The sequence below is a fragment of the Python bivittatus genome, unplaced genomic scaffold (genome assembly GCF_059951505.1).
Source record: "Python bivittatus isolate LINGU-HERP-01145 unplaced genomic scaffold, Pbiv_v1 ctg000480_np1212, whole genome shotgun sequence".
Lineage (NCBI taxonomy): Eukaryota > Metazoa > Chordata > Lepidosauria > Squamata > Pythonidae > Python > Python bivittatus.
Window position 1 is genome coordinate 82,700,095 of NW_028277075.1, and position 16,979 is coordinate 82,717,073.

The 16,979-nt window shown below is 38.2% G+C and overlaps 1 protein-coding gene across 10 annotated transcripts in view; it reads right to left on the bottom strand.

Moving 5' to 3' along the window:
- Nucleotides 1–16,979, bottom strand: part of SEMA5B (semaphorin 5B) — a 476,652-nt gene that overhangs the window by 17,391 nt on the left and 442,282 nt on the right. For all 10 annotated transcript variants that reach the window (XM_088146436.1, XM_088146435.1, XM_088146434.1 and 7 more), the window contains 6 exons: nt 14,198–14,345; nt 10,006–10,231; nt 7,646–7,864; nt 6,479–6,649; nt 5,605–5,754; nt 4,455–4,499 (listed from right to left, as the gene is read on the bottom strand). In XM_088146436.1, the coding sequence (XP_088002562.1) occupies nt 4,455–4,499; nt 5,605–5,754; nt 6,479–6,649; nt 7,646–7,864; nt 10,006–10,231; nt 14,198–14,345 (959 nt within the window). The remainder of the gene's footprint in view (nt 1–4,454; nt 4,500–5,604; nt 5,755–6,478; nt 6,650–7,645; nt 7,865–10,005; nt 10,232–14,197; nt 14,346–16,979) is intronic.

Genomic DNA, 16,979 nt, shown 5'->3' on the forward strand with positions numbered 1-16,979 from the left:
CCGTAATTCTGTGTTAATGGGATCATATCTTGCTTTCTTTAAAAGCCTTTCTTTCTCCTTTGATTGAAACTGAAACTAAACATTAAAGCTGACAGTTTGAAAAAAATGAGGCATACAAACAATACACATCAATGGGTTCTAAAGAATGTGCCTGTCATAGAAAGAACATTTCACTAATCGGATGGGAAAATAGCCTTCAGGGTTGCTTAAAATGCTCAGGAAGAACTAAAATAGACTAGATGATAAAGAGGGGCTGACTCCTGATATTTTAGTTGGAGGGCTACCCTAATGGCTTCTGGAGAATCATTTATTTATTTAATCAATTTGTATGGCTGCCCATCTTAACAAGTGTCTCCGGGTGGCAAACAGTATAAATCAGAATTCCTACTGATCTAGCAGGGTTAGGAACAACCCAAGGAGTAAGTAGTGCCATTTTCACCATGATGCCAAAGTCCCAAAATCTGAACCATGGCTTGTTCCTTGCCTATGCACTATATGGTTTTTGTGGATTTATGGATATTTGACCCTAGATCAGCCTTGGATTATCCTTGCCGCTTTGATCTACTAGAGAACCAATTTGGTGAGTGGTTAAGGCACCAGGCTAGAAACTGGGAGACCAGGAGTTCTGTGTCAGGCACAAAGCCAGCTGGGTGACCTTGGGCCAGTCTCTCTCTCTCAGTCCAAGGAAGCGGGCAAGGGCAAACCACTTCTGAAATCTTGCCAAGAAAACTGCAGGGACTTGGCCAGGCAGGCGCTAGGCATCAACGTTGACTTGAAGATACATATACACACACACTGCCTCTACTATAAGGGCCTGTCTCCTGACCTTGGCTCATTTGATTATTTTCTATTGCTTGGACCCTTCATACATTTAAATGTATGTTTTTAATTTCTAAATAATCAGGGAGGGCAAAAATCTCAGCTGGAAACTCACATTATCTGGCAAATACCCCAAACAGATTTCAAAGGGAAAATTGCTACATTTCCCAACACAAATCAGTAGGTAAACAGATTTCAAGTACTTTCAATGCAGTGAGTTACCTCTATACAGGAAATGCTACACAACTGTAGAAATGCAACTGGATAGTAGGTAACCAAAGCAAGTTGGAAAAAAAAAAAGAACGAAAAGAGGAGATCAAGAATTTTTAAGCAATGAGACCTTACAGCATTATGAAATTAAAAGAATGCCTGAAGACTGTTTTATCTTAGGACAGAATTTCCTACCCATTGTCTACGAGAACAAAATATGTTCATTTTATACCACTTGCTCAAAGTCTCCAGGGTATTATAATTGGTGAAGCACTAAGAATGATATAATATGCTTTTAGAAACTGTGCCCATTTTCCATTTCACACACACTACAAAGTATAATATTCAAGTGTGCTTCTGTCTCACTTTTCAAGGAAGTGGACAACATAGTCATTGGTTGAATCTGAAGATCCAGGGTTCCTGTAGGGAGTCCTTCTGGTTTACTGCTTTTGGTATGATGTTTTTCCCTGATCCTACTTGTGACAGGGAGCAATATGAATTTATAATTATTATATTTTTTTAAAAAATTGAGGGATATTAAGAGGTATTGACCACAGTCAATGAAGAATAGAACAAATAAAGCACCATGGTAAAAGTGGGCAGCAGAAATATCAGAAACAATGCATAATGATGAAAACAAGGGAAATAAAGGGACTTTGTGCTCATGACCATCTATGGGAGGAGAAATTAAGATAAGCTATTAGCTTCTATACAGCCACAGCCAAGGCACAACAGTAATGCAAAGATTGCTCTTTGATATCATTGCTAAGTGTTTTCAGGACCCAGACTGAAGGAACATGATGAACAGGCAAATGCTCTTCCGCAAGGCCCTGAAGACCTGGAGCCCATCAAATGGCTAGTGTAAATGTATTGTTGTCACCAGGAGTGGGGGGGGGGGTTGGAGTGGGTTTTGTATTGGGATTGTTATTCTTGTAAGCTGCCTGGAGTCACCGTGAGTGAGTTGGGCGGCTATAAAAATTGAATAAACAAACAAACAAACAAATAAATAAATAAAGGTGTCTAAGGGACTTGCTAGGAACAGTGACTGTGGTGGACAAGAGCTGGGATCTAAGGTGCTTTTTGATGTCCCCAAAATTGCTCCTGCCAATTATAGTCCTGATACATTTGGTACCCATCACAGTCAGTTTCATGAAAGTGAAAATAAAAATATACTTTTGTTAAATGGCAAGACTGTCCTTGGGTGATCAGTTGAATAAAACATGGGATTACAGAACACCAAGCATTCTGAGCAACAGAATACCCCCCGCCCCACACACACACACATTCAGTTCTCTCACAGCAGTTTCTTGCTCATGTGGGGAGCAAGCTAAATCAATTTTAAAATCTGCAGTAAAACTCCCAAAACGAAAGACACTTTTTCATGTGGAAATCTCTGCAGCATATGAAGTTCTTTTTTTTTTCTATGCTTCATTGTCAGATTCTACCCTACATTAGGGCTTCAGCAAAGGAGCACACAATATTATAAATATTTTCAAGGGCATCGTAACTACAAAAATACAATAGTTTTATGCCCCTGTACTTGTCATGGATATTACAATCTGGTGAGATAAATGAGAATTTCCAGCCCCAATTCCAGATCTACAATTTAAAGATTCTTCTGGGGAGAGAAATTGCTTATTAAACTGATCTGAAAGGGTTGGGCAAATAGATCTTATGACTCTAACAATGGGCAGAACTTTAAAAGGGCCAAATAAAGTTTGTTGTTTGTTGGTAAGCAGGATTTTTTTTTCTGCTACCAATTGTGAAATACCACATGCGTTAAAAAGCAACTTCCACCTAAAATAAAAGCAGAGGGGAAGGAGCCATCACTATTTGCAGCTGATTATGCTGGGAGACATAAAAAGCCAATTTTTCTTCTGCCCTTTTCAAAGTCTTTGGTCATAACTTACAAGGTAACTAACAGAGCAATGACTCTGCACAAGGAAAATGCCTTTCCCTGAACTTTGAAGATAAAAAGTAGTGACATGGCAACTTTTTAAGGCAACCCAGATCTTACATGGGCTGCCTTGTTCTGGTTCTACTGGGATCTATAGGAAGATTTCTAATGATGTATCTCACCTTGGTGAAGAAGGGCCCATCACTACAGGCAGCTGAAAAATTTACTGCATTCTGATTATCTCAGCTATCCTGACGCCCCCAGCTTCTTGCATCTTAGAAGCTAGTATTTTTACTGTTGTCAGCAACAGGTTTAATACTGTGCTAAGCAACGTAAGTAGATCAAAGGCAAATGTAAAAATAATATTTAAAACGTGAGGCACATTTAAAAATCCTATAGAAGGAACATCAGAAGTAAAAAAACTTAAATCTTGCAGGCCAGAGAAGACTCCCTGCCATTCCCATTCCTCAAGCATCATATATATTGACTCCAATTACTCCTCCTCTGCTTTGCCTGTTTACCAACATAAGGGGTGACCCAAGGCTTTCTCCCCCTTGGGGCTTTTGAAAAGGAACACAGGACTGCTCCCAGCTGGCCACGCTTCTAGTATCCCAGGAAGAGGAGCTGATGACATTGCATTGGTAATCCTTGGTGCCTGATTTCCCAGCAGACCATTTTTTTTATCTGCTAAACACCTTGTCATCAGCTGTATTTGGGCTTTCTCCAATGGAGGGTGGAAAAAATGTCTGAGGAAGCTTTCTTAAAATCAATTTATTTCTTCAGAAAACATGGGGATTTCTTAGAAGGAAGTACCAATGTGGGGAACCACAATTTTCAGGAAGTATTTGGCATGATCGCTAGTTAATGCTAGTTTTGGGGACACAGAGAAAAGTGAATGAAATTACAGGATCTAGGATAGATAACTAGAAAGAGAATGAGGGGTGTATGTGGGAAAGAGAGAGACGCATGGGAGGGCATATGAATGGTTGAATGTAACCATGTATTTGGACTTGCTTACTTTGGGCACTGGCTGTGCCCACTAATGGGATACACCACCATTTATAACTAAGGAAATGTGGATTTCTAATTAAAGCATGCCCTGTTTTATAGAAATAACAAGCATTACAGAATCAACCTAAAATTTGCCAGTCAGAAGAATATATATACATATTTTAATGCTGCTCCTAAAACTTGAAGTTTTACCTGAACTGGAGCAACAATTTGCTTATAATGACACCCAGTGACAACTCTACAATTAATAGAGTACTTAGGAAAACAAGGTATCTCGTTCTAGTTCAGTGAAAAAGGAGTTACATCAGAAAGGGCTCTGATTTCCCTGGTAATTAATTATTCTGAGAATCTCACTCCCGTATCAAAAACTTCCCCTCCCCAAATCTGACAAGACTCCAATGGAATTAGGGATATCAATGGGATGTGAATCATGCAGATTAATGGTTTGGTTGATGCATCCCAGAAAAGAGTAGTCACGTTAAGACAAAAGTAAGATCTATAGTTAGCTGTACGGTACCTCCACAGTTCGTGCTCTCATCAATGCTTGATGCTGGCAGGATTACTAAACAAAAAGAAAAGGGACGAGGAGAAATGTCATTTTTGTCATCTGAGACACTGTACAGGCAATTAAAATGATTTTGCTCACTATGTGGCAAGTAAATTTCTGCTGCAAACAAGAGGCTCTTTCAGAGATCTGGTGAAAAATACAGAATGAAATATAGCACGATGGGGGAAAAAACCCTCTTGAAAAGAACATGCTCCCTATCACTCTAGAAACATGGATCAGATTGAAAACTATTCAAATACAACAGTATTCTGTTGTGGAAAGAACTGTGGACAAATCATAGATACATATATATATATATATATATATATATATATATATATATATATATAAATAAAACTCAAAGAAATGAGTAGTGCAATTCAAGTTGCATTCACAAAACATCTGAATGCCACATAGTATGTTTCAGGTGCATAATATAACACACATATTGCCTCCCCACTCCAAGCTTAGAGCTCATATGACGTAATTTATTTCACATCTTTTTCTTGGAATTTGCTGCCACCAGATAAAGCAATGAAATAGTTCTGGAGAAAAGATACATCAGTATTTCAACAAACCATTTATTTTCATGTTACCTGTCATTTGCCTATCCTCTGTTAGTCACTGATCTGACTTATCCAAGTTCATCTTACCATAATACAAGCTTAATTTTGGTTTGCTGTGCAGAATATCTTGAATCTATGAATCACAGGATTCCCCCCCACTCCACTCATAGAATTTAGCTGTAATTCTATAGGAGACATGTAACTTCTTGAAGATAGTTTAATCAACTATAGCTAAAACTCATCATAACCACTTGCAAAATTATTATACTCATGCAAAATACAGATTATTCCTGCATTAGTCTATTTCTTTTGTACCTACCCTCTGTAATAATTTATTAATTTGTATATTATTCACTCTGCCAAATGGCTTCTTCCTGTGGATCCAAACTTATGATACACACACACACCACTCAGTAAACCTACCAGTAGTGTACACATCATCCTCTTGATATTAAAAGTAGCAACCACTTTTTTCATATGGGAAGTTCACCCTAACATCTCATCAACTGATCACATTCTTGCCTCTCTACTGAACCATGTGCAACTGTACCTACCAGGGATCTCATTGTACAGACATTCTTGGTACTGTGTGCTATTCCCAGCACACTGAACAGATCCTGGGCTGTGGATTTCACAGAAACGGCTACGATACTGGATGCTATCTTCATTACATAAACTCCATTCAGACCATTCAGACCAGCCTCCTTAAAATTATGTATGTCAGAAATAAGATAAATTAGGCAGGATGATCAGTGTCAAGCTAGGAAAAAGTATAAGAGATAAACACAGAACTAAAGGTTTGAACGCAGTTGTTCAGCTGAACATTTAGGTCAGGAGTTGTAGTTCAAAAACATATTGATGGTATAAGATCATCAATATATCTTTTCAGACGTATGCCTAACACATATTGTACAGAACGTCCACACTTAGCAAAGTAAGCTAAAAACCCTTACCCAACCTGCTCTCAGTTTCAGCAAGACCTCCTCCTTTAGTTTGTAACTTGGCATAAAATAATCCTGCTACAGTTGTGTTAGTAAACATTTGGGAATGAACAACATCTAAAATCATCCTTTTGGAACTAACTCTTTCAACATCACTTTCAGGGCCATCAACAGAATTACATTCATCCTGGAATACTGAATACTTTTTAAAAGTTTTAATTTCAATAAAAACTCTAAAGATGGCCTGACAGAACACTGTCAGCTATGTTCCGTCAATGGGCTTTTAAAGCATCAGATCTCATACAGCAGAATAGGTGACAATCAGCAGCTAAGAAGACAGCCTATGAGGCTGTGCTATGTTCCTCCAGCTGACTGAGATTCTGTAGTTCCAACCTAATTGAAGGATGTCAATAGGAAAGATTGAGAGCAGTAGTCTTGGGAAGCACTATACTATCAGGCCCACAGGAGCAAATTAAGTGCTTGCTACCTTCACATGGGTGTGTGTTGCACAGTGCTTCCTCTGTGTGTAGCCCAATGCAGATATCCTCCCCATTAGTTGGTGCCGGGTTGGTGCAGGTCCGGGTGCGCTGGTAGTGCCCACCTCCACATGTTGCTGAGCACTGAGACCATGGAGTCCAGCAGGACCATGAGCCCTTCACTGTAGAAGATGGAGAACACAACAAATAGGCCTCTCTTCACCTATGTGTTCAATCTACTTCAACCCAAATAACGGCATTATTGCAATAACAACAGACCAAAGGCTATGGTGAAATGACTTTTTATATAAACAGCACTATTCTTAAGATTTTAGCCTTACTTTTTATATTGTATGCAGCTGCCAATTAACACAAATTCGCTAGGTGAGATAAAGAAGAAATATAATATTAAGACAATATAAAACATTATAAATGATTGAAACTAAAACAATAATTAGAACACTGAAGATGTTCAGATGAAGAGACTGCAAGATATGCATTTAAAAATACTTGAGTGAATAAAAGTATTTTCATTGAAAGTACCAAACAAGATGCCATCATGCAAGGCTTTCTGGAAGATTTTTCAATGATACTACTACCAAAAATACTTTAATGCATATATGAGGAACCTGGGCACTGTAGATGTTGCTGCATTACAACTTTTAGCACTTATCATTAATCATGCTAGCTGGGATTGCTGAAAATGATAGTTCAGCAACAACTGAACACATTTCCCAACTCTGCCTAAGACATTACTTCTCTTATTTCACTGGATCAATGCATTCAGAGAAGATCCACAAAAGATCTTGACAGTTCAAGTAAGTAAATACATGAGAAAGCAGACTTTAAGAAAATCTGGCCCTAAGCAATTTAGAGTTTTAAGGGTTAAAATCAACATTTTAATGTGTGAGCCATTGCAATTGACAACGCACGGTGTTGTATGTGAAAATCTCAATCCCAGTGAAGAAAGGATTGATCTTAGTCTGGCCACCAGTGGCAATTTTAACATTGTTTTTAAGTGCAGGCAGTATACTGTTATAGTGGTCTAAATATTTTGGACCAGCCTGGCAAGCTAGGATGATACAGTGAAATAGCAGCAAGTCATTTTGTAGAGAACTGGTCCAATGCTTGGAATACCACTGGCCTTGGTTAAATGCTAAATCAGAAAAAGGGCTTACCTGGGCAAGGATGTGGGTTACAGTCCTGATATTCCATTGCAGACCCTATGCAAGGAAGACCACCGTTCTTGGGTTCTGGATTGGTGCACATTCGCTTCCTGGTTCTGAAGCCCAGTTCACAATCCCGGGTGCAGGATGACCATCCCCCCCAAAAGGACCAGCCACCATTGATAATCCGGATAGAGGTCTTGCCACTTTTCAGAAGGTCATCGACTAGAGCTTGTTGGGGAGAGAAATAAAAGGTGGGGAATTAAATACACAAGTAGGACAATCATATACATACAGAAAATTCAGGTAAACCTGACAGAATGAGCATGTAACCTCCTTCTGGTGACTGGACAAACTACAACGTTCTCTTGCACTTTAAACTTGCAGGAGTAGATGGGAATTGTTTGAGCCATTACACAATGAACCACATCTCTCCATTTCCAGCTGGCAGAGCATTGTGGATCATCTCTTGCTAAGGCACCCTAAAACCCAGCCATACAGAAAACAAAGTATACTCTCTCCACCTCTCTTCCCTGAAAACAGGGGAAGGTCTCCTATCCAGGCAGCATAAATTACTGGCCAGGTTTATAGTCTGATCTTACACAAATGTGCAGAATGAAGTCAGTGACAAGAGGGAAGATTGGTGTCTACAGTTTTTAGAAACTGGCCTACAAAGGCAGCCAGAAATTATGAGTTGCTAACCATTATAATAAATTCAAATAAATAAAATCATAGTAGTCTTATTAGATATTGATATATCAGTTACCCTAATTTTAAATCAGAGTTTCCATTTCCTCTTCCTGAAGTGTGTTGCTCGTATATCAAATTCTATTTGCTCTTAACTAAGATGTGTCCACCTTCCTTAGTATTACACTCACAAGGCAAGGAGAGTTTTATTTCTGATTTTCTGACAATGGATGGTGCTGAATAAGCACCAGGGAAAGGATCTCCATCTGCATTTTTCTGCTTTGATAGCACAAAATGATAATAAAAGAATTCTACTCTTCATATTAATGAAGACATCATAAGAAGATGGAATGATTACCTCTGGGGAAAGCTAGGCCAAAATCTAAGAGTGTTGCTGGGAAAGATACATGACTATCTCATCTACCATTTTGATCCCAAGATACTCAGTCAGCAGAAATGAAGGGAACAAACAGGAAGTAGAAGCAATTGTCCTTCATTCATATGTTGGACTCCCTTTTAAAGCCAACCATTGCTACATTTTGTGGCAGCATCATTACACATGTCTTAATTATGCAATATTTGAAGCAATTATCTTTATCCTTCAAACAGGTTTTAGTATTATGTAATTATCAACCTCTATCATACTTCTTCCGTTGTTGCTTCTTTCCTAAACTAAAAGCCACAAATCATTATCTTTCCTTGTAATGGAGTTGTCTTAGCCCCCCAGCTGTTTTGGATGCCTTTCTGGTTCTTTCAGCTCTGTAATATCTTTCTGAAATGCAGCAACTAAAACTGTGCAAAATGTACCATACCAAGTAGATAAGATATTGATAATCTTATTTTTACATCCCTCCCTTCTGAGTCCTAGCATGAAAATTGCCTTCTTCACAACCAAGTTGACTGCTTAATTGAGTTTTTCATCATGAGCCTGAAATGTCTTTCTTGGTCAGTTATTGACAACAAAGTCTACCTAGTTGAAAATGGCTAAATCAATAAATAGGAGATTCCAAGGATGCAGTTTACCAGCCCATCTGAACCAGAGAGAGAATGCTTCTCCAAAGTATATTAGGACAGTTAATAGAAGTTTTGCTGACTAAGTAACAAAGAAATCCAAATAAGATATAGAACTGTTTTTCATGGCTGATTCTCACAAAGTGAAACCTCACCCTTTTAAAAATACAAGTCTGCAAATTTGCACATTACAGCAAATATAGGCCACGCTCATCAAATAATGAGCAAAAAGAACGGAAGTTTGGTAAGCAGATAAACAAAAAGATTCAGTCTACTCATGTCATACGGTAGATGGTTCTGATAAATTTTTGCATAGAATCAGGGTGCCATGGTTTCTTCTGGGATACCCTGATGTAGCACTACCATGTACCCCTTCAGTGAGTGATTCCCCTTAGTAAAAGAAATTCTGATGCTTCTGGGGAATTTTGGGAGGGGCACCTTTATAAACCCAGAAATTAAGAGAATATAACAAAGCTGCCACTAAATCCCACGACTTCCATCCATTCGAGTCTCACAGAATCCATCATCTCCACCAGCTGGCTTCAAACTGCTCTGCTGCTAGCAGCACAGATTGGTGTTTATCCAACCCTGTGTTTCATCTACCCAAACCTCCACTATCTGAAACAAGAAGCTTAACGCAGCCCTCAAGCTGCCTGCCTTCGGGCAAGACATACAATCTGTGTCGCAAACTGCAGAGCCATCATTGGGGCAAAAACGACTCTCTGTCTTCTTTCTGCCAAACTGTAGGTCATGGGGGTCAGCCAGCTGAGCACGACAGGTGTAACGGAAGCGCTGCTCTTGGCGGGCCCCACTTTGAGTAATATTGGTAGGTGTCCAAGGTGTCCATGGTGTGCTTCTCCGCACTTCTGGGCAGGCCTCTGGGCTGCAGGTTTTGTATTCCTATAAAAAGCAAGAGAAGGGAAAAGGGAAAACCAAACCAGAATCCTTAACATTTGCTTGGGGAAATGCAACTTTACCACTACCCTGGGGTACTCTGCAATTTAAGGAGTCATAAAATAAACCTTGAATATTTGATTAAAAATACAGAAATCGTTGAGGCAGAAACAAAGCTCAGAAGGGATATAAAGCAGGTTCTCTTATTGCTCCCAGTGCTTTAATTAATAGAATATAATACTGAGGTGGCAGACCATGGTAGCTCACGCATATGCACACACATTTTATAGGCAAAGTTCTAGTTTTCACTAAGGTGGTAAAACATTGGGGGGTGTCACTTCAGAAACAGATTTTCATGATTGAATGCTATACTTTGTTAATGCTTTTTTAAAAAAATACTCTTCAGATGAAAATATTGATGCCACGATGGTTTCTAACCCAGCTTTCCATCTAAACACAGAGTCTTAGAGAGACACAGGAGAAGCATCCATGTTGTTTATTCCTGACAGTTGCTACCCACAGGATAAAAACAAATAAATTAGAAAATGCAGCAGGCTAATATTATTCCTCATCGAACACCTTCAAGAGGGTTCCTATGTTAGCTTCTTACAGCAAAAATAACTTTTATATCACCTTGAGGGCAGATGATATTTATTTTGACCCTCAATAAAACCAGAGTTTCAAATTAATTATAAGTAACACAGAAACACAGTTGAATCTCAGACTTGTTAAAAACTAGCAAAAGATTCCTCACTATTCTAGACATTGCTTGTGGATGTGAAACATCCTGGGGGGTACTCGAAAGAAGTGCTAAATTAACTTTCTGCTTGGGGAAGAAGTTCTTCTCAACTGTCTCCTACAAGAAAAAATCACTGAGAACTGAAACAGCCCCAATATCTTAGTCCCAGTACCTCATTTATATAGCTCCACCTAAAATTGTCACAGTCCAACCCATAACTGTCTTAGCCCCAAGGTCTCATTATCAACACAGCTCTACTGAAAGCGGCAGAGCATGGATGTAATGCTAGAGCACCTTTTCCAGCTTCACTAATTGCCATACTTAATAGGCCAAATATTAGCTCAAAAACACAACATGTTTTGGAATTACACAGAGATTCCCAAGTGAAGGAAGGAAGGGATTTATTACTATGAGTTTATTTATTTATTATTTTGATTTATAAAACTACCCCAACTCAAAGCTGACTCTGGGCCATGTGCTATTAAAACCAGTTTAATTCTTAATTGGGCAGGAGCTGTGAGTCCAGGAGGACCCCAAACTGTGCACCAGCTCTAAATGGGCACTAAATTTGCAAACCTCACTTTCTAATCACTTTTGGAAATTGCTTATTAACTACTTCTAAGCTATTAGAGATCTTTGAAATAGCAAGTTTGAATACACTAGGTAACTCTCCCGTCAATCCTGAACAAAAGAAAATTTTAATCATAAACTTAAGGATTTAAAGAATCTGAAATAAATAAAAAAAAGCTTTTGATCTTAGAAAGTTATAAATAGACTAAAGGTCCAGATAAAATTTGAATACTGAAACTTTTACAATAATATTTTGGAATTAATTATAAAATACAAACAGCTTCTCATGGGAAACAGATCCTATTTTGGTTTTTACAAGACATAACATAGATAAAGGAGTTCATGATTTCAAAAACTGGGCATTAGAGGGACTAAAGACTTTAGGTAGAGGAAAGATACATAGGCCTGCAAGATGGTGCAAAATGTTATGATAATAAAAGTGCTGAAGGAGACTTTTGAATAATGGAACCAGAAAACAGTAGCCATGATATCAACAATGTCATTAATGATGTCTGCTTCTATGGACAGACTATATCCAAAAGATGTTATTGAAGAAATGACAGATATAGAACAAATTTTAGATAGAGATGGTATTGAAAGTGGATTTACAACTGACACGCCAAGAGAATGACTTAGAAAAGGATGTTTCACTGGATCTACAAAAGTAACTGGGTGAGGTTTTGAAATTTAAAAGGGAAATACAAATGAGAAACCAAGAGAGTGACCTGGATAATTTTTTCCTATTGGATTTACAAAAGAGGCTTGTTAAAGCCTTGAAGAACTCTGCAATGGGACAAAGAAGAAATGAAGAGAAATCAAACCCAGGACAATATTTGAATGAACTAAAGATTAAGAATGTTAAAAGTAAAAGGAAGGAATATAAAGTTGGTTTATTTGGTCAAGGTTACAAGAAAATATGTTGTTATTTCTTGCTACCCTTTGTGGACTTTCTGCTAACATCAGGACTGAAAAGATGATGTTTTATGGATTTGTTTATAGTAAGAGATGGGATATGGGATGAAGAGATAAATGTTTGTAACTTTAGAGAGGGTGAAGAGTTACTAAACTTGTTTATACTTGTGATGAAGGATGGAAGCCACTTCTTTATATACTTCTCTTCTTTTTCTTTATTATATTCTTACTTTTCTCTCATTTTTTCCTTTTTGTCTTGCACTTTTTACTCCTCTTTATTCTCTTTTTTTCTTTAAGTTTAGTTTGTATAAGATTTTACTAATATAATCAAAATGTGGTGAAAATTCACCACCTTGAGTTATTTATAAAAATAATACAGGTGGGATAAAAAAGTCTAAATAAATAAATTTTTAAAAAATCTAATACGAACATACATACATACATACATAACAATCATATACCCATAGCCACTCAATCTTGTCAGGTTTAAGTCTGAGCCTTTTCCTCCCCATCCAGATCCAATAACCTCTAGACACTAAAACAGGGCCTTGATGGCATTACTTGGTCAACCAGGAATCACAGCTGATTATACTTAACCCCATATCACCAGATGACCTCATTCCATGTTTTCATATAGATATTAAACAGGAGAGGCAAGAGTGTCAAGTCCTGAAGCACCCTGAATACCAGAAGCTTCAGAATGGACCTCTCCCCACCTTACATAATACTGACTGGAAAAGGCCAAGGAGATAGGAGGAGAACCACTGCAACACCAACCCTCCCATTCCTAGATCCCCTAGCTGGTCTAGAAGGATACCACTATCAATGTTATCAAAAGCTGCTGAGAGATCAAGAAGAATCAGGACAGTTGCATCACTTCCATCCTGGCTCTGCAGAGGTCATCAACAAGTGTGATCAATGCTGTCTCTGTATTTTGCCCTGGCCTGAAACCCAGTCATGACGGGTCCAGATAATCTGTTTCCTCTAGGGCACTTGGAACTATAGTCTGACCAACTTCTCAACAACCTTACTGAGAAAGGGAAAGTTGGAGACTGGATGAAAATTGTCTAGAACCATTGAGGAGAGGGCATACCACTGTTTCCTTCAAGGCACCAGAACCACTCTGTGTCTCAAGGATCAATTTACTGCTGTGTGGACCCAATCACATACCATTTCCTAGGAGAGTCCCTTGTTCTTTAAGTCACCTTTCTAATTTGGGATGGCATCTTATCCTGGAAGATGTAGGCAGGCTTGAATTGTCTCTCCATGAGAAACAGCCATTTGAGCAAGTCAGCCCATCAATCTTCCATTATTTTCACTATAGCTAATAATAGAATATTCTGGACTACAATAACTATAACTATATCAGCAACAATCAATCTGAGTGACTGTTTGCAGGACAGTCAGGATAACAAGACATATCCAGGAAATTTTGCTTATCATCTCTACAGTGTGATAAGACATAAGACTTTGTTGTGATTAATTTTAAAATTCAAAATTAATTCAAGCTAATGTCAATTTTAGAAGATGAGAAAAGCTAAATGCTCTCCAAGAATGGAAATTGGTAGCCAGCAGTGTTTATTTTCTTTTTCTCCTGGGTCTTACAGGACTTGTCCTCTACCTTGAGATGGTTATTTTTTTCTTTTCCTCCTGTAAGTGGGTCTCAGATGAAGCTGTTACAGAAATCTTGAAGAAGTGAGGCAAATTAATCCAACAAAGCAACATCAAACCTTTTTAAATAGAAAACATACCACAGCACAGCCTGGACAAGAGTTTCCATTTTCACAGGACCTCTGCCTGGAGTGCATTCCTCCACCACAGTTTGCACTACATTTATTCCAAGGGCCCCACGAAGACCAGAAGATTGGTAATGGGCATGGACTGTTCTCATTGCAGAATCTGAATGCAAATAAAAATAGAAAGGAAGATGGAAGAAGAAACGGTCAGCGTTCTAGGTCTCCCCACGCACAAGGAAAAGTTGGAAATGATTCCTCAGATCTATTTATACCATCAAGAAGACACAATCTTTCCTGAAGCTTATGATAGTCTGAGTAGAAACACAATAGCATGAAAATGAAAAGCCATGGGATACATAGGTTAGCCGTTTTTAGGCTACTGGAATCAGTAAAACTTAAACTAAGTTTGGCTAACCTGTCTCATTGATTGCATTGGGACTTCCTGAATCAAAATGCAACCCTCTTTAGACAATGTCAAGTTTAAAACAGGTGAAGGACTGGGTATCTTTCAGTAGTAGGGGGATAAGTTAGGGCGTATCAGTTTGTACTGGATTAGACCACTTTGGGTTTTCTTTGATTCTACTTTAATATTAAAATTATTATTATTTAATTGTGAGTTGACACAACAATGATATCACATGCTAGGATCCAACGTTATTGGGTTGCCTTGACAGAAGTTTTCATATGTTTCCTTCAGGCTTTCCAGATATTAGAAATTAGATGTACATATACATAATAAAAAATGTAAAGCATATTTTACTACTATGCCATCTTTCTTCAGTTACTGCCTGGATATAGAATAGACTGTATTTCAGAAACAGGCAACTTTACAAATGTTTATTGCCAAAGCTGCAAATTAGCTTAATATTAAAGCCTTAAGAAATTTGTACAGAATGTAGAATGCCAGCTTTTTGGAATTAAATTGGCCTAAATAGCTGCAATGCTAGAGGAAAGCTATCTTTTAATATTGCTTAGAAAGCAATATATTGGGCATAACTGAGCTCAGTCAGTCATTACCTTTTGAACCTGCTATGAAAGAGCACTGTGCAGTCTCAGCAAACACATTTTTGTTCGGAGATAAATTCCACTTTGTTAACTAAGATTTATTTCCAAGGAAGTTTTTATTTTTTAATTCAGTATACCTGCCTCTACATGAACAGGGATTATTTTCAGAGGACCACAACTTTATCCTGCCTTCCTATGTATCCAAAAAATAACCTGGAACCACTTTTATATTTCCCCAATCTCTCAATTCTTTTGTTTCTTTTAGTTATACAAATAACACTTTTATACAAGCTATTAATTAAAAAAAAAACTATTGGCAAAGTTACTTTTCCCTCTAAAACCGAAAAAAAAGCATGGTATTCAACTGGGCCAGACAACAGTATCTATTTATTATTACCCCAATATTTTTGCTTGTTTCAAAATAATACGCTCTAGTTCCATTTAATCATTTAGTTCTTTGATAGAAACAGACCACTAAGTTCAGGGAAACTAGTGAAGCAAACAGGAAAAGCATTTTCAGTGGTCACAAGTTCACTCATAAACAAGTCCAGAATGATGGAGCAAACGGCATTTACATTCTCAATTCCTGAAGAGGCTTCTGCTGACTAACTTTAGGCCAAGAAAATAATGCATGGGTCTTATAAACGTATCTGTGCTTTCAGGAATTTCTCACAATTTTTTTAAAATCTTGGGACTACACCAATGTACTAAGGTAGCAAAAACCAAAATAACATGTCATGGTCTTAACCAAAATGCCAGTATGGGCTCTTGGCAGGTGTTCCACATTCTCCTTATTCTTTTAACTTGGACTAGACCACTCCCAGACCCAAGTCATATACAAACTTCTTTAACATCATCTTCACGATTCATCGTATCTATAAAAGAAATGGTTTGCCATCTGTATGATTACTCTCCACAATTGGTGACAGCCTGCATTTAAAAACAGCTTCATGAGCATGCAGTGCAAGCTCTGTGTAGCTTTCTTGAAAAGCAGCGGCTATTTTTATGGCAGCTCCCAGATGTTATCTTTTTGAGTAATTATTACCAGAGGCCTATAGACCATGGATATGCAACAAAATATTACATTATATTACTATACTATAATATCATTTTCTCGTAAGAATTCTCTTGGCCAGACTTTTGGTCAGCCGGGCCTACCTCCAATGAGCTATTCCATTCCTAGGCTCCATTCCTCCTTTCCAGATTTCCTTTTCCACCTGACATTCAACATCCTATAATGCAGTGTTTCTCAACCTTGGCGACTTTAAGATGCCTGGACTTCAACTCCCAGAATTCCCCAGCCAGCATGCTGCCTGAAGAATTCTGGGAGTTGAAGTCCAGGCATCTTAAAGTTGCCATGTTTGAGAAACACTGTTATAATGCCTGAGCGTGTTGAGTCCTTAATAGGCTGTTTTTTGGGAGGTGGGGATTCTGGAGGATTTGGGGAGGGGGTTAGCTTTTAGGAAGTACTCCAGTACCTCCCTGTGGTTTTCCTTTCCCAATGCCCCTACTTACAATATTTAGATGCCATTTAAATTTGCTGCACATTTCTTTTTGGACCTGCCACCTTAGTTTGTTACTGGAGAGAAAATATCCCTCTTCCTTCAGCATAAAGGAGCCTCAGGATAGCTACCGGGCCCTGTTCTAAGGTGTATTATGCCGCAGAGGAATCAGCTGTAGACTTTGCCCTCCAGAATCAGCAATGTCGACAACGTAACACTGATGCATATGTTTCCATTACGAGTCTGATTTTAATTGTCATTTGTGTCTTCTGAGTATGTGCTATAGTGAC